Genomic DNA, 24,312 nt, shown 5'->3' with positions numbered 1-24,312 from the left:
TAGTTGTATAAGATGCACGCATTAAAGACAGGTATAGACAAGTGACGACAAGTGATCTGCAGGGACAGTGGAGAGGAAGAAGAAGAAAAACGCAATAGCCCTTCATTTCATTTGTGTTACAGATTTTTTAAATACTCTGATTACTTTCCACACTCTACATTCAATATTGTTTGCAATATGCTGCACTCACTTTAGTTTATTTAGGAAAAAGGGTAATTTCATCATAGAAGTGAACTAAACCTGAGGCTACTGCCACAGAACTGTGGAGAGGATCTGAGTCAAGAAAGTTGTAGAAAATGTGGTAGGTTCCAAATGAGAGTTTGCTCCCAAATGACTCTAAGTGTGGTGCATGATTCCTGGAAGACTACTGTGGCAGTTAGCTTTATGTAACAAAATCACCCCAAAACTCAGTGGCTTAAAACAACAGTCATTTATTAGAAGTATTGTAGAGCACTGATGCCTCAGACTGATACTTAGGTATCATTAGACTGATACCTTAGCTAACATTTGTACTTGTACCACTGAGCTTTCTATCAAATCTCTGCGGTCCACTGTAATGAAATCCACATACTTAAAGTGATGCAATCATTCTTGTAAATTTTAGACTGTCTTTAAAAAGGAAAGAGGAATTTATTTCCTGTGGCCTTTATTTCACTTAGGAAATAGTAGTGCTTCATCATAATGTAATCTGTACTTACATACCTTTTCCCCCCTCTTAAGTCTTTAAATAAATTGTTTATTAAATGTTAAAAAGTTATGATTGCAGTTTCGTAATTATAAATAGCATTCCTGTGACCTTTATACCACTGCAGTGCCCTAATTGTGGAAAACTTAAACTCAGGAATTTTTTAAAATTGTTACTAATAATAATAGTTTACATTGGGTTTTATGGATTTTTAAGTGTCTTCATGGGACTTAACTGTGTCATTTTTAACCTAGCTGGGTGCAGTGTCACACTTGACCATTCATGCTGCTGTTATTATCAGGTTTGCTTTTTGTTTGTGATAGAAATTTTCAAGTGTAAGTTTCCAGAAATCCTTTTCTGGTGCTTACTTGTCAAGAAGATGTGTTTATCTGTGCCCCCTTGTGCTGGATTTCTAAAACGAGTCATTCAGAATTTAGATTTGATATGTCCTTTCATTTGTGTGCTGCCTTTTGCGTCTGGTAATAGTGAATCTCTTATCTCTTTTGTTTGCAGTGTCCCAGTTTGAGACTGAATTCTACATCAGCGGACTCGCACCTCTCTGTGATCAGCTTGTTGTGCTTTCCTACGTAAAGGAGGTTTCAGAAAAAACGGTAAATTTATTGCATCCCAAATTCAAAGAGAAATGCGGGTTCATTTTTAGCATTACACCCAGATCAGGTTACCCATGAAAGGGCTCTGCTATAGTCTGAGCAGAACTTCCTGACCTGTAGAATAAGGTCAGCAGAAATTACCCCCTAGATCTAAAGTATTTACCTTTCAGAAGCTCCACTCATGGCCTGCCTTTGTTCCTTTTGCTGAGCAAGGGGAGGGGAGGGTGTCATTTTTTTCTTCCATCTCTCTTGGTATTTTAGTCAAAAGGAATGAAGGATTCCTCTTGCTGAAAGTCAAAGAAACTTAGCTGACACTATGCATTAGCACAAATAACAGCAGTGAAGTTGATCTGTTGCAACAACAGGGGTCCCTGTGGTCAGAGAGAATTACAGAAAGGGTCGTTCATTATTTCCTGTGGTCCAGACATACTTATTTACTTCCCAGTGGCCCAGTGATTCTGAGTAGCTTGATTCTTGCTTTGAAATAGATTGTTGCTAAGCCTCAGTTATCAGTGCAAATAATGTTATGAAATGTATGGCTAAATGGGAGGCAGCAGAGAACCTAAGTTTTTTTAAGGGTGACTTCTGAGTGAAGCCTGTTTATGTGGTCCAGTGGAGGGTCATATGTACATTCAGCTGCCCTTTGAAACCCAGTTCAGCCCCTTCCCAGCTTGCCTTCATTGTCAGAGTCCAGGGTTCCTGCCAGGAAGGGGATCCGGGGCTTCAAGGCATAAACAAGGAGAGCTTATTGGAAAAGAGCTCTGTATAAAAGAAATTGCAATTGATTATCTAGCCCTTTACAGAAAGTAGGCTTTCCTTGTCTGAATCCTCTCTCTCTTTTTTTTTTTTCCTTTTCAAATGCCAGGGAATAAAATGGGGAGAAAAACCCTGGGAGCCCCAATTTTGAAGTGGTAGCTGCTTTCAAACATTTCTCCAAGCTCGCACTTGCCTCAGGAAACCATCGCTATAGTAACCTGAAGCTCGGTGCCCATGTTGCTAAGCAATGGGATGCTGTAGACTTAAGTGAACACTCAAACCTGCTCCGATCAATAGGGCTGGCTTTGAGCCCTGTTGCAGGACATCAGTTCATTATTATTATTATTATTATTATTATTATTATTATTATTTTGAAAATAAAGAAAAGCGGTCCAGAGGTAGTAAATACTGTACTATTTGATGAGGAATGTGGGGAGGATTGAGAATATGATTGAAAGACATAAGGAAAGAAGTAGTAAAATGAAAAAGGGACAGTCTAATAAACAATTGACCAAAAAAAGAAGGAAAGAGAGGAAACCTTTGTTAATAAAATAAAGTATTGAAAAGGAGTAAAAACCAAGAAAGGCCAATCTCATAGAGCAAATTAGAAAATGGAACTGAAAATGTGTGTGTTGGTATATATAGCTATTCATTTCATAAAACCACAAAGTACACCTTAAATCCTTAAATACAGAATAAACTGATAAAATTAAGACAAAAGGAATAAAGAAGCAACCTTGTGACCAAGCACTCCCTTCCCTTCCCCCCCAATTGAAAAGATAAGCTGTAACATTAAACAAAATTTGTTTTTATATCACTCATAATAGTATTACCCCTGACGTATTTTTCCTGTTATACCTTTTACATATGTGTATGTTTCTACACAATTGCAGTCCTAGATAGAAGCTAGTCTGTGTTGCCATATTTTTCTGAGCATCATTATTCCATTCTCTCCATATGGATGTGTAGAGTCTCCCGTCATTATCACTTATAGTGGTGTGCACTATTTCCTCTGATTGATATGCCCAAATTTATTAAGCTGGTCCCCTAATGTTTTGTTTTTCTTCATTAATAAAGCACATGGGTGTTAAGAATTATGCCAAGTGTTGGGGAGCAAAGATCAGCAAGACCAAATTCCTGTTTCTGGATAAGCAGAGCTGTTTGGCCAGTGAACAAAGGTTGTAAAACAACGAGATTGTAAAAAAACATACTGATTTTTTTCTTTTACATATAAGGGAACTATTCAGATCATCTAGCAAGGAAGTTTTGTTTTAATGTTATTTGGTTCAAATATTTTTTTCTGTTATTTTTTGTCTTTGTTATAGCAGTTAATTTTTTAAATATTCAAATCTTTCAGTTTCTCCTTCATTTTTTTTTTTTTTTCAAAATTGAGGTATTTCTTATTTCTCCAGATCAGATAAATTATGTTCTGTATTCACTAAGGTTTTGTTGTTGTTGTTGTTGTTGTTGTTTTATTTTGTGTCTCTACTAGTTGATCTTTTATAGTTGTTATTTTATTTTTGGAATGTTTTAAATGTATGATGTACAAAGCTAATGTAATTGCTTCTCAATTAACCTAACAAAATGATCAAAGAAATCTTCGAGGCTTATTGTTTACTTAGGGAACTTGAGTGTTGGAGGTAGTTTTGGACTGATTTCATTCTGTTTCATTCACCTGTGTTCTTTGCCCCAGTGTCACACTGTTTCAGGTCTGGTTGCTTTGGAAAATAGTCTTATGTCTTATGCCTGTGTGCTGAATGCTCAAAGAGCATGAACTTCAGAGTAAAACAAACTTATTTCAAATTCAAGGTTCATCGTAAATTTTTCCATAAATTCCAGACTCACCATTTACTTAATGTAACTTTAACCTTAGTATAAACTTTTTGATCCACAGTTCCTTCGTCTGTAAAATTAGGAACAATAGTATTTCTTGAGGGGTAATTTGAGAACTCCATGATACTAATCTGTGTATATCACACTAGGTTAGTGGAGCTGTCAGAGCCCTTAATAAATCATCTTTTACTCTTATATTTTGATCTAGAACTACACTGTCCAAAACTGTAGTACTTAAACCATATGTTTAAATTTATTTGAAAACTGAATAGAATTTGAAGCTCAGTTCCTCGGTCACTGTGTCACGTTTCAGGCATTCCGTAGGTACCAGTGTCTTGTGTCGGTCACATTGGGCCGACAGACAGAAAACATTTCTGTCGTCTCAGCAAGTTCTGCTTTGCACAGAACTCTTGATCGCTGGTCTTTTAGCATTACCAGTAAGTTTACCAGTAGTGGCAGTGGTTTGGATAATGGAGCAGTTTGTAATACTATTTTTCCTTTTCCTCGCATTTGTGAGGAAGAGATGTACCACAGTTGTCTGAGCCTGTGGTACCATCCCGTTGGAATGGAATGGGCTGCCGTGGGGCTGCTGACATGACACAGCAGTACCTCTCCTGTTTATCTCATGCAAAAGGTCAGAAAATAAAGCATAGTTATGAGGCTGTCTGTGGCAGGTGGTTAGAAGGGCTTATGTCTGCCGAAATCATAAAACCAAGACACGTAATTATGGCTAACTAGAATTAATTTGCATAATTTATAGAAATGTAGTTAAAATGAGTCTTTCCCCTCTCTTTTTTCCCCTAGGAAAGAGAATATTGTGCCAGGCCCCGACTGGATATTATCCAGCCGCTTTCTGAGACTTGTGAAGAGATCTCTTCTGATGCTCTGACAGTGAGAGGCTTTCAGGAAAATGAATGTCGAGATTATCACCTAGGTGAGAGATTGAGGACCTGGCTCATGTTCTTACGTTTATATTTCCCCCCTTCCACTTGAGTAGCAAACCAGGAATTGAAATTGAGGTGAGGAAAAGCTCTTGAGAACATGGGCAGGCCTCTGATGTTGAACGTGAGGGCATCAAAGCCAAGAGGTATTGTAGGACTTGCTTGAGTTCCCATAGCCAAAGGGAGGGGAAGAGATAGGGCCAGGACCCAGGTAAGTAGGCTCCGTGCTCTTGTTCTAGTACTTGGTCTGTTGACCTAACTGTTTAATGTGACGCATAACTTACACTGATACCAAGCAGCATGGCTCTGTATCCCTCCCGACTTGATGGCCCTAGATGGTGTGCTCTGGGATGGCAGAGAAGTAACCTTTCTGTTTGTGACCAAATGCTCAGAGCCTGGCACACAGTAGGCATTCACAGAATACCTGTTGAGTGGATGAATCAATATACTTAGTCGCTGCTCAGAAGTCAAGGGCAGACCATTGCCGTCTGGTCATCCCAGGGGCATCTGTGTTTGGGTGTCATCACATCTTTGAAAAATACATTGGTGAAAATAGAATAGTTTAAGATTTTTAGAAATTCGTTCCTGCTTTAAAAACAATTGACGTTTTTTGGAGAATATTTTCAGTTCTCATTTTGGCCAAAAGAAATGAAGAGATATTTTATATGTGTTTGAGCTTTCTTATATGAAGCCCCTAATCAGCTGAGAACTGTGAGAGTATACGCTGGACTTGGCAAAAAGCAAATGTAGTTCACAATTGAAAGCGTCCAATCTGGGTATTTTGCTCAGGGCAAACACTGCTGCACACTTAGATACCCGCAAAACAGGTTTTATAATTGAATTCTGCGGGAAACTCTCACGACTGGCATTGTACACAACATGCTGAAATGATAGATTATATCCCCAGGGCTTGGGGCATCTGTCATTTATGCTTTAGATGGCCTTGACCTTGATGAGGAGGAAACATTTATTGCGGACTGTGGGGTGTAATTGTTCTGTAAAAATAGAACAGTGTTGTAAATGGCTATAAATAAAGTTTATATACAGCACATGAATTCTAATATGCAGTAGACAGGGAGAATTCCGAACACTGTCTTTCAGCTGAGGTCAGAATGTTAATGTATTAAACACAGAATTTTACACCCACCTTATTTTTAAAAAGTTTTTTAGTGTTTCCTCCCTTTTATCCTCCCTTCCTTTCACATTCTCCTTCTTTTTTTTTCTTCCAAATAATTTTATACTTAAACACTTTTTAAAGCACTGAAATAAATTCTGTCATTCTCTAACCTGTGTCCCAAGCAGAGCCAAATACACTTGCTCCAAGTTTCTGTTCACTTGTAATAAGTGGGGCAGCCGAGCTGAGTCCCCAGAAACCACTGCCAAGGTTGCTACTGTTGAGTCATCAGAAATGTTCCTCTCTTCTCTCACCTATAGAGTACTCAGAAGGCGACTCACTCTTTTACATTGTGAGTCCAAGAGATGTCGTAGTAGCCAAGGAACGGGACCAAGATGACCACATCGACTGGCTCCTTGAAAAGAAGAAATATGAAGTAGTTTTGATTTTACTTTCTCCAAAGTGTTGACACGTCTGTAGCATAGAGAGGATAAAAAGTTTTTGTAATAAATCTTTCATGTAGGTGAATTAGAATGCCCTAAGATATGTTGGAAGCTAATAACTCTCCAATATTCTTTTAGAAATTAGGCGGGAAAGACCACAGTGAGGTTAACTGGCTTTACTGTTCAGTGGAAGAGTTGGTGAGGGAGGGAGGAAGTGGGTAGATCCAGCCTACTGAAGTATTTATATTGTGCTTTTCCAAGGAAAATTAAATATAGCTTGTATTTCAGAATTGTCCATTTGAATATTTTTGTGAAATCATTCATTTGGTGCTTATTTCATATGTAAAAGTAAAGCTATCAAATTAACACTACATAGGATGGTTTGAACTACCTGGTCAGATAAAATGATACTGTCTACTTCATCGAGTGTTGGTTCAGACTAAGTTTAGTAGGTAATGTCCCATCATGTTTTTTTTTCTTGTTTTTTTTTTCAAGGAAACATGTTTAACATAAAGCCAGAAAGGCTTAGTTAGAAAACCTGTCTGGATGGGCTTAATCAGCTGAAAACAAACAAACAAGAAATAGTCCATTTATTTGTTGCTTTAAGTTTGTAACCATCTGGAAGGATTTGGGAGAAAAATGTTTTTAATGTATTAACTATTTAGAGTCCAGGTGTTGATATCAAGTTCATACCCCAGTTATTGCCATATTGCTTTAGCTCCAGTAGTTTCTTAAAGAAATAATTCTGTTTTAAACTTTTGTGTTAAAGTAATAATTGTAAATTTTCCCAAATAAAAATCAAATCAGAGATTTTCAAAATCTTATTTGTAGGTATATGTAATTATATGCATACAGTTTACTTTTTATGTTTTATAAAGGGAAAGTGCCCCTTTGTCAGTATACATCATACAGATTTAGAATGACATGAATTTTTTGTGTTTGGGCCTGGGAGATTTTGTTATGTTATGATTTGTGTATGAATAGTGATTTAATATCCTAATGTGAAAATGAATTCAAATGGAAATAAGAGACGTCTTTATTTTGGTTGAGGGTGCTTTTATTTCAGTTTGAATGCAGTGAAGTTCATTCAATCATAACATTAGGAATTCCTGTGCTTGAAGCAAAAGCCACGGGAAAATGAGTCTTTATTTATGTAGTCCAGAACACTAAAACCTAACAAATACAGTATTTATAACCTTAATATCTTTCTTTCCCACTCTCTCCCATTTTCTCTCCCTTCTTTTCTACTCCTTTTATCATGTGTATGTAAATGTAGGAAGCTTTGATGGCAGCTGAAATTAGTCAAAAGAACATTAAAAGACATAAGATTCTGGTAAGTGTGTAATTTTATTATTTGAAACATAACTGTACCTTTCAATAATTTATAATGAAACTGAAAATATTTTGAAAAGAACAGATTCTTCCTACTTTTTAAGAATTTATTTCAAACTAATTCTCCAACCTGTAAGGTCAAAATACTTCATTTTATTGAATCAGTTTCTGCTTGTAAACAAGAGACTTGGACACCTGCTAGGAGGTAGTTTTAGGTAATTTGGAAACTGGATTTGTGAAATACACTTTAAATACAAACCTTTCCAGTTATGTGTAGGGAAGTTTCTTTAAATCATAGGTCAAATCACATTATCATAAAATGTATCAAGAGTGGTTTCATAAAAGGAGATTGATTCAGTTTCTCCATAATAGACTCAATTGATTTTGTTATGGAAACTAATCTAGGAAATCAAATACATTTTTATTACATTTGGACTCTGGAAAAAATATAGTGACTGAAAGCCCATTTCTGTGCTAACTTTGACAGTGAATGTGCAGATGGAAAACAGGAAAGAAATCTTATCTTCTGTGTGAAGGCTCCTTAGAGACCATCTAGCCCAGGACCCTTGTTTACAGATGAAAACTAGAAACTTAGACTTTTATGGAAATTTGGGTTTCAGCACAAATTCCTTCTGCCTACACTTTCCCTACCTTAGACTTCTCTGTAAAACTCCACATAAAAGCATGATTGCTTGTACATTTTGCTTGTACAAGCAAAATAATTGAGGAACTAAATGGAGGAGAAAGAACCAGAGCATCTTTTTTTTTTTCTTCATTCAAAATCGTGGAGAATAAGTAAGGATTATCTAGAAATGGAGCAGACGTCATTCCCACCAATAGAACAGTATATGTGATGGTGTAGAGAAGTGAAACCGCTTGGCCTGCTTGGTTATAAGGGGCTGTTGAGGAATTTATACGTAGACAAGAGTTAGATCCTGAAGGGCTGTGTGTAATTAGGAGCTTGGCTCTATCTTGGAACCTCTAGAGGAAGAGTTTAAGCTTTTAGTGCCACATCAGTTTTGCTTGTTAGGAAGATTCTCTAATGGAGATGGGGGCCAGAGGCCGGCCAGCTGAGATGGGAATCAGTGAGGTATGATCCCCATCTTGGTATGGAGGTAGAAGTGATGAGACTTGCAGAGTCAGTAGGAATGGAGCGGTGAAGATAGAAAGAAGACATGGTCAGCTGGGCTTTTTGGGACTTGGTGACGGGCTCTGTGTACACAGGAGAGTGAGAGTGAGAAATCTTTGAGCTTGGGCCTCCAGTGGATGGTGTGCCAGTCACTGAGAGAGAGACGGAGAGAGACTGAAGCTGCAAGGAGGAGTCGGATCAGTGGAGCAGTGGTGGGGGATTGAATTCTGGTTTGAGCCACCTGTGGGACATCCTAGTGAAGATCAGGAAAGGGATCTGGGCCCAAAGATAGATTCACAAGAGTCATCAGCAAACAAGGATCAGTGGAATGTGTGTGTTTGCACCAGACCACACAGGGCGAGTGTGTAGTGTCAGAGAACCGAGGACCATAAATGGAACCATTGGAAACACTGACATTCAAGGGATGCCACATACAAAACAGATTTGGAACAGCTTGAATAAGGTCATGTCGTGGGAGCTGAGAGAAGAGAATTTCAGGGGAAAGAGATTTAAATGCTTAAATGGTTCAGGTTAGGTCAAAAGTAAGACAAGTTCAGCTAGACAGTTGTGCACTGAGTTTGGTAATATGTAAGTGACTAGTGAATTTTCTGTATATGTATCATTTATTCTCAACATTTCCTAGGGACTGAAAAGTGAATAGGATATTATGAGGTAGAGTTCAGTGTAGACTATCAGGGTAGTTGTGAAGTGGAAAAGTGTAAAGACGTGGCCGGGGGCTATGCCATCGTGGGAAAGTTGGTGGTGATGGTGGGTATTTTATATAAGAGAGACACTTACATGCTTATGCTAAGAGAAAAGAGAAAAACTGGGGTTGAAGTTAAATGTGTACAGAGAAAGAGAATGAGTGACAGAATAAACTCCACATGGGGAGGGGGGTTGGCATAAGGAGAAAGGTTGGAGGAATTGGCTCTGCAAAGGAGATGTTCTCTTCTCTGAACTTGAACAGAAAGACTCTCCATTGATACTGTGATATGTGGTCTGTTTTCAGAGAAATAAAGTTAGGCACCCTTTCTTTACTCTGTAATTCCTATAGATTTGAAATATGAATCCTACATAGCAGTCATTAAAGTCAAAATATAATAACACTAAGAACTATGGGTATTACCCTTTGCTCTTAGAATGGGCGTGTCCTGTACACTGATTATGCGTAGACTTTTTTCTCCTGGCACAGTGCAATTTCATAACCAGATAGGCAAAGAGAGAAATGAACTGCCATATCTGCCATCCACAAAAACTTTTATGTACATAAAGTAGAACTTAAAATCCAAGTTTTGTTACATATGCTGAGTTTGAGCTTTTCATGAAAATGCTGTGAGGTGAAAATATTTCATAAGAGGAGTCGTGGGGAAGTCAAATAAGAGCTCCCATGTCTCTGCTGACATACCACCCCAAATCCTTTCAGAACCTAGGTAGAATAAGTGACTGAACATGAACACTCTGAAGCCGGTCAGTTCACTGCTTTGAGGCTGTTTCCTCATCTGTTAACTCATGGGTTTGAATTACCATATTTTGCCATGTATATGCACTCGTATGTATAATGAACACACATATTTTTGGCCCAAACTTTCAGGGAAAAAATTTTTCGTTTTACTTTTTTTTTTTTTTAAAGATTTTATTGGGGAAGGAGAACAGGACTTTATTGGGGAACAATAGTCAAATTGTTGTCCTTTCAATCTTAGTTGGGGGGGGTTCTGTTCAGCTTCAAGTTGTTGTTCTTTCAGTCTTAATTGTGGAGGGCGCAGCTCAGCTCCAGGTCCAGTTGCCGTTGCTAGTTGCAGGGGGCACAGCCCACCATCCCTTGCGGGAGTCGAACCGGCAACCATGTGGTTGAGAGGACAGGCTCCAACCAACTGAGCCATCCGGGAGCTCAGCGGCAGCTCAGCTCAAGGTGCCGTGTTCAATTTTAGTTGCAGGGGGCGCTGCCCACCATCCCTTGCGGGACTCGAGGAATTGAACTGGCAACCTTGTGGTTGAGAGCCCGCGCTCCAACCAACTGAACCATCCGGGAGGCAGCTCAGCTCAAGGTGCCGTGTTCAATCTTAGTTGCAGGGGGCAGAGCCCACCATCCCTTGCGGGACTCGAGGAATTGAACTGGCAACCTTGTGGTTGAGAGCCCAGTGGCCCATGTGGGAATCGAACCGGCAGCCTTCGGAGTTAGGAGCACAGAGCTCTAACCGCCTGAGCCACCGGGCCAGCCCCTTGTTTTACTTTTTTAATTCAAATTTTTATTTGTTTGCATTTAGGTACTTGTTTTTTGGATTATAAAGGAATTTTAGCATTTATTTTTTAACATATTTTGGTACAAGAAATTTTATGTAACAAATAATTACAAAACACAAGAACAGATACAAGATACAAGAAATTGTATGTACTGGTAACAAATTTACGATATTTAAGCATTAGAAGGCCAAGAACTCTTCATCGTTGCAAGTTCATCGTAAGTTCAACAAAGCCGGTTATCGTATTCCAGGGTATTATTTTTCATACGGATATCATTATTGATTTCTAGAGTTACACTTTTAACTCATAAGCATAAATAAAAGAAATAAAAACATTTATATAGATATGGTATTAATACTCCCCATGTATAATGCGCATCCTTATTTTTTCCCACACAAGTTTGGGCAAAAAAGTGTGCATTATAGACAGCAAAATACATGTTTTTTTCTGAGCTCATTTTCACTTGAATGTTAACTTTAACATTTCCCTTTAGTTTGATGTTCTGTCGTTTTGTTTTTCTTACCACATTTCTGATTTGGTACAGAGGAGACAGGTAGCTCACATAATACAGATGAAAGCACAAGAAACAATTTTATATCCAGTGACAACATGAAATTGTTGGATCATGTTTCTAATATTTGGAGATTTCTTTTATAGAAAATCTCTTAGAAGGGGGCAGGTTAGGAGCCTTTAAAATAGTAACATTTTTTAAAAATTGCAAATTCTAAAATTTGTGACAATACAAGTATTTAAATATGCTTAGGAAAGCAATGAGCATAATTACAGAAATATGCTTAATGGAAAAAAAACAAAAACAAGCATAATTCCAAAAGCAAACTTAGATGTATGAACAGGTTCCAATCAGTAGTGCTGATAGGACCCTGATGTCATGGCCTACTCAGAAACTGAGACTCAGCTTTTCAGTTGTTCCAGTTAATTATGAAATTCCTTCATTTAATTTTCCATAGGACATTGGCTTGGCATATATAAACCACCTGGTGGAGAAAGGAGAGTATGACATAGCAGCACGGTAATGACATTTTCACAATTACATGCTAATATAAATAGAATTGATTAATGTTAATAAAAATAAAGCATTGTTTGCAGTTGTCAGACATTTTTACGTCTTGCAAATGGATAATTTTCTAATATTATTGGTTTTAACCACAGACCTGGTATATGTGTTATTTACCCACTTACTGTCTCATTGTCACCAAACAAGAAATATTTTTCTCATTACTTAATGAGAAGAGTGTCAAGAACCATGATTTTACTCTTTTTATAAGCTAACAAACTAGCCTGCCATAGTTTCAGGGGTGTTGCAGAAGATGTAAGATTCCTGGGTCAGAAGCACAGACCAGCCAAAGTACCAGCCCTTGTGCCAGACCCCACAACCCCAGTTCTCAGCACAAGACAGGGCCAGGTGACCCTGCACAGCCAGTGGGTTGTGTTACAGGAAAGGGACCCTCAGCTTTGGGTATCTGGTTGTTTTATAATAGGCAGTAAGCTTGCCTGCCCTTGGCTCCAGAGAAAGGTGTTATTTTCATTATATTGGATAGTAAACATACCTGCCCTTTGCAGGAGGGAAACACTATCTGGATCCTCTGATTTCTAGGACTCTTCACTCCACAAGCATCCTTAAGAAGACAGTCCAGAATGAGGACAGTCAGTGCCTCTGTTCACAATTCAAGCAGGATTGTCTCCCCAACAAGAGGGAGGCAATTGAGTGGAAGTGATCAGACCCCAGCCTCCTGGTTTGCAGGGTTCTGTGGTGTGCAGAACACATACGTGTTACACAGTGGTCGTGTGGGTCTGTCATGTGAGTGGCTTCCCCTGGAGCTGTGTGGTGCCTGCCTGTGGGACTCCATGTCTGTGGCAGCCCAGGAAGGTAGCCTTCAGTCCTGCTTTTGGTCCCCTGAGATTTAGAAAATTATGTTTCTTTGATGTGCAAATTGAGTGAGGTTTTATTCATACATAAACACTTGTCCAGATTATGTACTATGATAAGATCTAATTTTCTGAAGTCTGATTTTGTAGTTCATTGTTTAAAGCCTGACAAGAAGTGATTCAAATTGGCACTTTAGGGTAGGATGACATTTCTTCCCCAAACCAGCAGTTGCTCATCTGGATAAATAGGAAACTCAGAACAGGAAAATCATGGAGCAAACTCCTAATTGTAGTCTTCTGAAAGGTATTCATCTTTATTTGTAAGTATTTTGTGTTAGTTTTCATGATTTTCATCAACCTTGTATATGCAGTCAAGTGAGTATCAGTAATACCTTTATGTTCAGTGGCAGTTGAGATACAAATTTGACAACACTCTGAGATGAGAGATTTATCGAAACCACTAGGAGAAATGTGTACTTATTTTGTCTGTTTATTTTTTCACTTAAACTTTCTTTCTCCCTGGGATGTTTTTGCTGCCAGAAAGTGCCAGAAAATTCTTGGGAAAAATGCGGCACTCTGGGAATATGAAGTTTATAAATTTAAAGAAATTGGACAGCTTAAGGTAAACATAACTTTATTTTTAACTCTTAATGTTTGTATGTAGTATATTAATGCAGGCATATCTCAGAGTTACTGTGGATTTAGTTTCAAACCACTGCAATAAAGCAAATATCTCAAAGTGAATCACATGGCATTTTTTATTTCCCATAAAAGTTGTGTTTACACTATACTGTAGTCTGTTAAATGTGCAATGGCATTATGTCTAAAATAAACAACATACAAACCTTAAATAAAAAATTACTTTATTGCTCAAAAATGCTGACCGTCATCTGAGCCTGTTGGAAAAATGGCAGTAATAGACTTGCTCAACTGAGAGTTGCCACAAACCTTCAATTTGTAAAAAACACAGTATCTGTTAAATACTATAAAGCAAAGCACAATAAAACGAAGTATGTCTGTATTAAGATGGAAATAAAATTAAGACAATAGTAAGTAGTCAGTTCTTTATTGGGAAGAGAATATTATCTCAGCCAGAACTGAGAATATTATCTCAGTTCTCAGGAAGAAAAATTAAACTTTTGGAAATTAGTTTCAAAATATAAATGTGGTTTATATTTTATATATGTAAAATATATACATATATGATATATTACATAAATGATGTGTTCGCTTTCATATCTCCTTCCAATTCTGTGTTCAGATGAGGTTTTCATGTTCTTTTTAATGAATGTGGAAAATAGGAATAGTCTAATCCACTGTATTATAAGACATGAGGGTGTGTGTTTTTTCAAATTTATTTAAGATTAATGCTTTTCTCAACTAATAGTTTATTTGCTGGAACATAAATGGAAAAGTTTTATCATGTAGCTCTAACAGATAATTTTGATACTTCATTTTTTCAACCTTGCAACCTGGTGCACAATATCCAAATCCGTAAATTATTCCTATGTTTAGAACATTCTTAAAATTTTTTTCCTACTCGTAGTCCTTTACACTTTTGCCTTAGAGTTATGAATATGCTTTTCAAAATTCAAAGTTACTCACCTGGCCAGCCCATGACTCCTTCGGTGTTTGCCCCACAAATGTACTCTTCCCTGGGAGACCCCCCAAGGATACTTCTCATCATGTTTATTGGGCTGCTTCTGGAGAAGCTTACCCAGTCCTGTGGCTGTATTTACTCTGGTGGCTCTATAACCCAGACCTCTCTTTTGAATTCCATCTGTGCTGGAAGTGTGTGGTAGCCATTTCCCTTGTATATATACTGCTGATAAGGATCATCGAATTATGGGAATCCATTTTTTCCCTCATTGGGTCCTTTTCCTTTTAATCTGCGCTTATGACATCCCATTATACCCATTCCTCCATGCTTAATAGTTCAAAGCCACTGTTTTGGTGAGACCATCTGATTTACCTTATTCTATTTAATCTCCAGTTCTTGTTAGTTTTACCTTGTCAGTATCATCAGTTGGGCCTCTCCTCTTTCCTTCTGGTACCATTGTTTTAACTCTTGATAGAGCTACAGGCAGACCCGATCCAGAGTTAGCTGTTTAAAGAATAAGTGTGCTGTTCTCACTTCCCAGATACCTGCTGTTTCCCTCCTGCCCATAGGATGAAATCTGAATTCCTTTCATGACCTTGTCTCACCCTCCTCTCAGGCCTCCTCCTCCTTCAGTGATCCTGTCTCACCTCCCTGAATACAGAGTATGCATTCATGGCTCCATTCCTTTGCTCATGCTGCCCCTGCCAGGGTGCCCTCCACCGACTTTCTTTGCCCAATAGACCCAGGGTTCTGTGACCTCTGCTGCAGGAGGCAGAGTTTGCGACAGCTTCCTGCTAATCCCTCTTGTACTAGTTCCCACATAATCCCAGATGTCTGTAGACCTTCCTTCCAGGACTGTGAGGCCCTTGGGATGGTGGTCTCTGTGCCCAGTGCACTGCAATCGTTTAACAGTGTTCAGACATTTGACACTTAACATAGGACTGAAGTAGCTGAAGAACACAAGGTGATTGTGAGTGTGTAAAAGTTGATCTTTCTGGTTGAAGAAAAGGAAGTGGAGTAGATTACCTTTCTTTTCCATTACTTAAGAAGTTGACTTTTATTATCTCCGTGACCTTCTCCTTCCTGTTATTTAGATTTTCATTAATTCATCAGGAAAGCCAGAGATGCAGGTTAACCTAGGGAATTTTTATTCATTCATTCATACATAAATATAGCTCATATAGACTTTAAAAAGTATATTGTAATGTGTTATAAGAAAGTACGGTTTATTTGAATCTTTTCTCATCATAATGATTTTCCAAAGTACTTTGTTAGCTTAAATTTTAAAATTGAAAGTGTACTTTTATGTTGTCTGCATAATTTGATTACAGTTTTGTTTTACCACTTTTTAAAGGATTTTTTTTTCCTTTTCCTTCCCTAGGCCATTAGTCCTTATTTGCCAAGAGGGGATCCAGTTCTGAAACCACTCATCTACGAAATGATCTTACACGAATTTTTGGAAAGTGATTATGAGGTATGGCGTTCTGATTTGGTCATATTTACTTGTTCTCAGTAGAAAATGTTAAGAAATTTAGAAAAATAGTATAATGGAGCAACTGGTTTAAAGTTACCGGCTTAGCAGTTTGTGTGTGGTAGATGAAACTGAGGCAGATAAACACCCATGATAACTGATGTTTATGTAGATGGTGAAAGTCACTAATCCACGCACATTTTGAAGACTTCCTTTAAGTTACCAGTTAAAGGACTCAGTCCCAGTTGGGGATTTCATCAGCAGAGCAGCTGCTGCTCTTGATGCTTAGACTACTCCTCAAGGAATCAGAACTTTCTAATGTGTGAGACTCAGAACCAAGCTTGCCAAAGGAGGAGAAAAGAGAACTTGAGGGGGCAGGAATGGGCGAAGGGAGTGGAAATCACCTGTTTGCTTATTGATTGAGGAGAAAGGAGCATATAAAGTGCTTAGCTACGGTACGCTCTGCACTTTTTTGTGCTTACTGTGGTTTGGTACTCCCAACAATATTATAAATAGTAACATCCAATTTTACAGATGAAGAAACTAAAGGCTGAAGACATTAAATAACTTGCCCAAGGCCATGCATTTAATAAGCAGGCATGCCTGGATTGTAATTTAAGTTTGGTGTTTGCATGCACCCAAAGTGGGTTATAATTTTTAAAGTTCATTTAACGCACATTCTGTTTACTGCCTACTGTATTTCAGGAGTGTGCTGGGAACTGGGCATACAGATGTGAGTGCAACGATGCCCATTCGGCACTCAGGCATAGTCTGAGTCACACCCAAGCACGGAAACCAGCTGCTCTCGCCTGCGGCTGGTTTTCTTCCCCAGGGAACATGTGACAATGCTGGAGACACTTTTGGTTGTCCCAACAGGGGAGTTGGTGCTACTGTCACCTAGTGGGCAGAGGCCAGCAGGAATGCCATTACACATCCCACAATGCACAGGAGAGGCCCGTGTGACAAAGAATGATCTGTCCTCAACAGTCTGCACTGCTGAGATGGAGAGACTCTGACCTAAACAGAAACGTTATTATATAATATGCTGAGTGCTCTCATAAAGCTGTACATGGAGTGTTGTGGGTAAGATCAGCCCACTTCCCCTTCTGAACACAGGAAAGGCTGAGAGTTCTTGCGGGCAGGTTCTGTAATAGCCAAGGCTGGTAAGCTCTGTTTCAGAGCTGTGACTGGGGACGTCCCCATAAACCAGGGGACCTAATTTATTCTCTAGCTTCCGGTGAACTTCAGTGTCTTTGATAAAAGTGGCTCCATCTTCAGTCCTTAGGAAGCTCAGAGCCCTGAACTAGCGATAAGTTCCCATGTTTGGTGCCTCACAGTATGTGCAGGTTGTCTGCCGTTGCCCTCCTTTTTATTCTGGTGTTAGGCTTTAAAGACAAGGAAGACTTTACTTACAACTTTTCTCTTTCCCCTGAGAAGGTTAGGTGGCTTGCAGAAGGCTTAATATACAGAAATAGAAAGGTGATCAGACTGGAGGGTGAATAATAAAAGGAAGTCTTGTGTTTTGAGTGCCTACTGAGTATTAAACACCTTAAGATACTTTTTTAAACAATAATTGATTCTGTTTAAGGAGCATAATATGCAAACACTATGTTTCAACTCTGAGATGATTGTGAGGTCTTGAGATCTGAAGGGACCTTTAAGATACTGACACCTGCCACTATTTGGGTAGAAATCTTTTTCAGATTTTTAAAATCTTATGAATTGCTCAGTCTTAAGAAAACAGAAGCTCTATCCAAACTATCATTTTGGTTCAGAGAACATTTTGATGTTCTGATTCATAGTTTCATAAAATACATCATGTATACTTAGTGAGTCCCTTCCCCACATGTCTCAAGTCAAACTGTAGTCGTTCTCATGTGTAGGAAGGTCGCCCTGTGAGTGGAGATGTGCATCCTGCCGGTCTGGTCTCCTGCCATCCTTCCTGGGCGTCACTTTAGGAGAAAGTGTGTGGGACTTTTTAATAGAGACTGTGTTCCTGATTCTTCCATGATTTTTTTCTTACCAAATCCTGGTACTTTACAGAAGCAAATTGTACCATGCTATTTTCATCTCTAAATATCATTTAAACAAATTCAAAGGAATTCATTAAAGCATTAGTTGATTTATTTAATATTAATAATGATTTTTTAATAATATAAATATTTTTACTTCTATTTGCTGTCTTTTGAATACACCTAAGTTCTTGTTTTAAAAAGTTGTCAAGGATCTGTAAGTAAACTACTCTACTGTATTTTGGCTCTACGGTAGAAAGCCTGAGGGCTAACGTCGGAAATCAGGAGGGCGGAGACTGCCCAGGATACTGGCCAACAGTTGGCCATGGGAGAGAAACAGGATCCAGTCAGACAATCTGGGATTTTCTCTCAGAACCACAAAGTTTGAGATCCAGAGCTAACCAGGGTACGGGCTAGGGGATAAGACTTGAGCCAAAGTCCCAAATCCCCGAACAAAACACGGTTTAGAGGAAGGAGTGGAAGGAGGACAAAGATGGTGACTTGCTGGGGGTGGGCTGCCCGGCGATTCCCCTGTAGGAAGAAGATGCGGTGCGTGGTGGTGCTGGCTGTGGAGCCCTGGCCTGAAGGATGTAGGGGGTCGGGGGAGAGGGGCTGACTCGGCAGTGCCTGGAAGAGGTTAGCGATTCAGCCGCGCGTTGTAGTTGGGCCAGAATGAGAACAAAGCGAGTCAGACCTGCACTCTGTGTGGTGGTGCTTTATTGAGGAGCAGGGGGCCTTTCTTCCTTGTGCATTTCATCAGTTAAGAACCGAAACGGAAGGTGCAGCCGGCTTCTCAGAGTGGTAAATGGAGATCAGCGTGCACTGTTTCTCTGCCTCCCTTCGCCACCCCCAACCCATAGTCTGAAAACTGATGATATGTTTATGGACTAAAGTTTTCATCATAAAATTATTTTATCTGTTTACATAACTACTTTTAGGTATTGTCACGACTGTTTGGATTGTTATTGTATATAAAGAGTTTTCTTCTTCTGTCTCCTCCTTGGTTAGGGTTTTGCCACTCTGGTCCGAGAATGGCCCGGAGATCTGTACAACAACTCAGTAATAGTTCAAGCAGTGCGGGACCACCTGAAGAAGGACAGTCAGAACAGAACCCTGCTTCAAACCCTGGCAGAACTGTGAGTGTGCTCTAGTGCTTTCCCCCCCCAAAGCAGTCTGCATGGACAGTTTTTCGTATTTGAGATCTGGCAAATTCTGAATGGGGAGGACTCAGAGGAGGGAGCCTTTTCTACCATTTTCTTATATTCACTCCTAGTAAAAACCTCTCGTAAACCTTCCCTGAACAAGTAGGAGCTGAGGAAAATGTGTGAAACTGTACAGGTGCGATTTCATGTGTTTCCCAGAGAAGGAGCTCTTCAGTGTGCAGCACATGGCACAGGAAGGGGCTCGGGAGGGGACAACGCAGGCCAGTTGGTTTCCTGTCAATCAGTCTCTCAAACCTCAGGTTTCTTATCTATAAGATCTCAGGTAACAGTTCCTTATGGGATGATTTTAAGGCTTAGATGAGAAGTCATAATCAAGAACTAAGGTAAAGCCTGGCATTGAGTCAGGGTTCAGTAAATGGAACCTTGGTTAATATTTTTCATATTTGCTGGGCTTTCACTGACGCAGGTTTTGTGCTATACGCCTGTGATGCAGAGATATGCTCATGCCTGCAAAGAGCTTTGTTCTAGTGAAACAAGAAGCAAACTGTAAGTAGTCTCGGGAGGATTGTTCCTGCTTCAGCCCCTCCCTGGACTCCCACCACCTCAGACCATCCCCTTGCCCATCTTATATCTTTTGCCTAAGACCAAGAAAGACACCAAAATGGCCTAGAATTCAGGATTGTTTAAGACTTCCCACAGCGGGAGTCGTGTTTGTGGCATTCTAATTGAAACGCTAGTCATTTTCTTCTAGAAATATTGTTCTAGATATTCCTTGGATTCTGTAGTACTAACAAGGTACTGATAACACTAATAATTCTGTAGTACTAACACTGGACTCACACTACAGTGTAGGTTCAGTTGGCTTTCAGGAACTGGCGTAGGGAATTAAGTAATGTGGAAAACATGGTTTCAACAGGAAAACACATTTAAGTTTAATGCAGCCCCCTTACAAATCAGCTTTTGGAATATCGCCCATTTGTCACCTGAACACTGCTTTGTAAGAATTTGACCTGATTTTTCTACTACCAGAATAAGAATTTTCTTCATTCTGGATCATAGGTTTGTTTTTGTTTTATTTTTTTTGTCTGGTATATGGATTTATTTCAATAAAATTTTTAAGAATTTCTAAGAAAGATAATTTTTATTACTTGAATGTTGTAAATTTTGTAAAATTTTGGTGAGACAGGAAGCAAGTTTCTGAGAAAGACTTATTGGTTACATGTAGTTAAATCAAGGAATAGTTTTCCAAATAAAGTTAACTTTTCTCTCTAAATATGTTTTTCAGTTGTTAAACATGATTTTCATGTGTGTATGTGTATGTTTAATTAGAAGTATTGATGAGCATTAATGTAAAAAATTTTGTATCACCAGGTACACCTATGACAAAAACTACGGCAATGCTCTGGAAATATACTTAACATTAAGACATAAGGATGTTTTCCAGCTGATCCACAAGCATAACCTTTTCAGTTCTATCAAGGATAAAATTGTGTTATTAATGGATTTTGATTCCGAGGTAATGCTTTTTTATTCTAATACTTATACCTTGTTTTTACTATTCCAAATATTTAGTAACTAGATGTCTACCCAAATGCTAGAGTAGCTAATAAATCACATAGCTTGGCTGTGTGCTGAGCATGTTCTGAGCACTGATGCGCATTAGATATTAGTTGTTTAAAAAGTTGGCATCCAGGAATCCTGTACTTGATGTGGTTATTCTGTAAAAATAATCATATTTGATATAGAACTTTTGAAATTGTTTGTGTGAGTGATGTAATTTTTTAGTAAAACAATTCACATAATTCATAGAAACAAAAAAAGCTATCCTGATGCTTTGGCTCGTTCAGCCCTCTTAATTATATGTCTCAGAGTTAAAACTTGAAGTAAACTTCTATTTTGATCCATATTTTGTGATTTTATTCTTTGGCATTTAAGATTTAGCATGCAGAGTTTCCATTGGTCTCAGAGGATGCTCGCGTCCAGGACATGGGGGATGTGTTTCTTTCATTGTGGGACAAATTTGAATAGTGGATTACTTGACTGATGAGGGCACCCAAGCTCCACAGCTCCCAGGGGCTCTTGTCAAGTGCTATCAGCTGTGTGTGCGTGTGTGTGGGTGTGTGTGAAAGTAAAAGAAAGCTAATGGCAAGTGCTAGTGATTCAAATTAAGAGGCTCATAAAACACGGTCATTCTTATTAAGAAAATTGAAATTTAGACAAAGAACATAACCGTAAGGCTCCCGAAAGGTTTCTTGCAGTTTTCTGGGGGTGTTGTTTCGTTTTGTTTTTTAGTGTATTTAGGAGTATTCTATGCTATTTCGTAGTCCTCACAAACTTCATTGAAATAGGAGCGAAATAAACCTTTTTTGTGAGCTATGCTTTCAGCTCATTTTTCATGCCGAATGAGTCCAGTCCCTAGAACTACACATCTGAACAGAATGAGTGCAGGTCTCAGGAAGCTCAGGCGCGTGGCTCTGCGTCTCTGGCCGAAGATGACAGGGGCGGACGTGCTCATATACAAACTAATTACCTTTCCCCATAGCCAGTTTCCTCTTAGGCCTTTTCCTCTCCACCACTCACCTGTCTTAAGAGCCTACTTTTGCATATGTAGCTTTGGGGAAAAAATGTGAAGGAGCTGAAATTAATTGCTATTAAGAGTAGGAACGAAAGTTAAGGAATCACAGAGTTTTCTAATTAGAAAATATCTAAAGAATAATTGCCTCCAACATCCTCGTTCTTCAGAGGAAATACTATTTGGAGCAGACTGCTAGGTAGTAACAGAGCCAAGAACAGACCCCAGGTTTCCTGAACGAGCTCAGTCTCTGGGCTGTGTTCCCACTATGTCTTGTTATAATACAAACACGGTATAATTTGCATTTTGTTAGTATCAAAGGAAGCTGAAGTAAATTCTAAAATTCCTTAAGCTTTATATCATTCTGAAACTTTAGGTATCTTATTCTGGCTCATACCCTCTTCTCCACATAAGACTAGCTGCTTACATCTGTGAAATCTATAGTGGGACTCATTCAATAATCAGGGGCCAGAAGAAAAGCTCCTTTTTGTACTAGGAACAATGTATTCTCCATAACTACCGAGAGTGACATCAGGGAGGCTAGAGTATGTGTAGTCAAGATATTTTATATTCCATGAGTTATCATTGCAAAATGCATAGACCTCGGATTGAGGCCCATTTTAAAATGCATTCTTTTATATCACTTACCGGTGATTATAAAGCCAAGGACCTCTTTATGTATGGAAAATAAGCCCTCTGCTTTTAACTGTGACAGCATATATAATACATTGTGTTCAGTGTTCGCTTATATGGCAAATTTCAATGACTAGCTTTTTTTTTTTAAATTTCAGAAAGCTGTTGACATGCTTTTGGACAATGAAGATAAAATTTCAGTGAGTGTCTTTTGTTTTTATATGTGTTACCTGATGAGTGTCTGGGACCACTTATAGCCAGAAAAAGGCGAGGTATTTATCAGGTAATTTTGCAGCTATGTCTGTGTCCTCATAACTACGTTTAAAATTATCTTTTTTATCTAGATTAAAAAGGTAGTGGAAGAATTAGAAGACAGACCAGAGCTGCAGCACGTGGTGAGCATGACATGATCTTCTTCTGATTGTCTAGCGGGGCATGCCACCTTTCAGCACTGGGGGGAGAATTCTAATTATGTAGCAGGGTGCATCACCCCTCAGCGCGTGGGGAGAAGCCGGGAGTGGGCTCCTCAGGTTACTCCTCCTGTAGGAGGTTTGACCACAAACAGTATTCTGAAATTTTTTAAATGGGGCCTATGCTCTGAGTCCAGGTTAGGAATTAATTACAGATCAGGCACTTTAATTTGAATCACAATTGAATTGTGATTTTTAGAAAGTTTACCATATTTTTATGTTACCAAATTGTGCCTGAGAGTAAGCACCACTTACTCTTATGTAGTTACCACTTAACATAATTATGGCATAAATCACACCACCACAGAATGATCAAGGAACAGAGCCTCATTTTGTCCCTCACGACACTAGCTAATCCCACTTCTCTCATGTGGTCTTGGTGGTGATGCTGTTAAGACCCGTTATGTTTCTTGGGGGGGATACTTTGATTCTCTGCATTGTTGTCATAATGGAAGTAAAGCAAGAGTTGATGTTTTCTATGTCCTTTAAAAATTATGGAAGAAAAGGCTTCAATGAAAATAGGCATTGTTCCTGTAGGACTATGGGTGTCAAATAGTAAGAGCAGTCTTGTATCTTTAACCACCTTTCTACACCCCAGGAGGAGGCTCTGGGAATAGAGTATTTTATTCGAAAGCTAAGTTTTGTGCAGAAGCTGTTGCTATGTTGTTCATGATTGGAAATCTCAAGATTACCTGCTGATCAGGCGAGGTGCCTCCCCCCGGGCCACCTTGGGGTTTGTTGATGAATCAGTGACTGCTGGCCTCCTTGTGTCATGACACAGGACCACAGGCCTTGGGTATCTGTGTGACACTAATTAGAGCAGTGGTGAAGTTGTGGCAGAGCTCCCAAAAACGGCTCACCTTTCCGTCAGGTCGTGTAACATCTCTCTAAATTTGCCTGGGCCGATGTGACAGAGCCTTCCTGTCCTGTTTGTTCTCTGGGAAATGGCACCGCGTGTCCAGCTCCCATATTGACCCTGGGGACAGGAGGTGGACCTCTGGAGTTCTGTCTGACTGCTCTTCTGCCACCCCGCTCCCCTCTTGCCTTGGGGAGATGTGAACAGTTAACCTGAGGGGTGGTTCTCAGCGTGTGGAGGTTGTGGTTAGGTTCCCTTAGTGACCACATACCACAGTGAATGTCAGGCTTCACCCACTCGCTGGCAGTCAGCCTCAGGGGCGGGGAGATGCTCTGTTTCTTTGGAACCAATCCACTCGGAGGGAGCGCACTTCATGTGAATGGTGAGATTAAGTCATTCTGCCTGGGGCGGGGGTGTTATGGGATGTTTGTTTACATTTGACATTCACTAAAGTTGAACGTTGATTTCCAACTTCTGTGTAACATATTGATAGACTTAATCTTGCATCTGAGTACAAAGTAAATTACTCACTTCCTCTGAGGTCCATTAATTTTTTCAGACAG

General features: G+C 39.2%; 1 protein-coding gene across 2 annotated transcripts in view; it reads left to right on the top strand.

The window, feature by feature from the left end:
* The window catches only part of VPS41 (VPS41 subunit of HOPS complex), a 171,644-nt gene that overhangs the window by 113,232 nt on the left and 34,100 nt on the right, over positions 1–24,312 (top strand). For both annotated transcript variants that reach the window (XM_019710243.3, XM_074340530.2), the window contains 11 exons: positions 1,199–1,296; positions 4,690–4,819; positions 6,261–6,376; positions 7,660–7,716; positions 12,054–12,115; positions 13,513–13,594; positions 15,954–16,046; positions 19,064–19,191; positions 20,590–20,734; positions 22,582–22,623; positions 22,768–22,818. In XM_019710243.3, coding sequence (XP_019565802.1) covers positions 1,199–1,296; positions 4,690–4,819; positions 6,261–6,376; positions 7,660–7,716; positions 12,054–12,115; positions 13,513–13,594; positions 15,954–16,046; positions 19,064–19,191; positions 20,590–20,734; positions 22,582–22,623; positions 22,768–22,818 — 1,004 coding nt within the window. The remainder of the gene's footprint in view (positions 1–1,198; positions 1,297–4,689; positions 4,820–6,260; positions 6,377–7,659; positions 7,717–12,053; positions 12,116–13,512; positions 13,595–15,953; positions 16,047–19,063; positions 19,192–20,589; positions 20,735–22,581; positions 22,624–22,767; positions 22,819–24,312) is intronic.

Source organism: Rhinolophus sinicus, chromosome 4, assembly GCF_057876585.1.
Source record: "Rhinolophus sinicus isolate RSI-liver-muscle chromosome 4, RSI-T2T, whole genome shotgun sequence".
In the NCBI taxonomy this organism is placed as follows: Eukaryota; Metazoa; Chordata; class Mammalia; order Chiroptera; family Rhinolophidae; genus Rhinolophus; species Rhinolophus sinicus.
The sequence above is the reverse complement of the archived record's forward strand: the minus strand, read 5'-3'. Positions and strand labels throughout refer to the sequence as shown.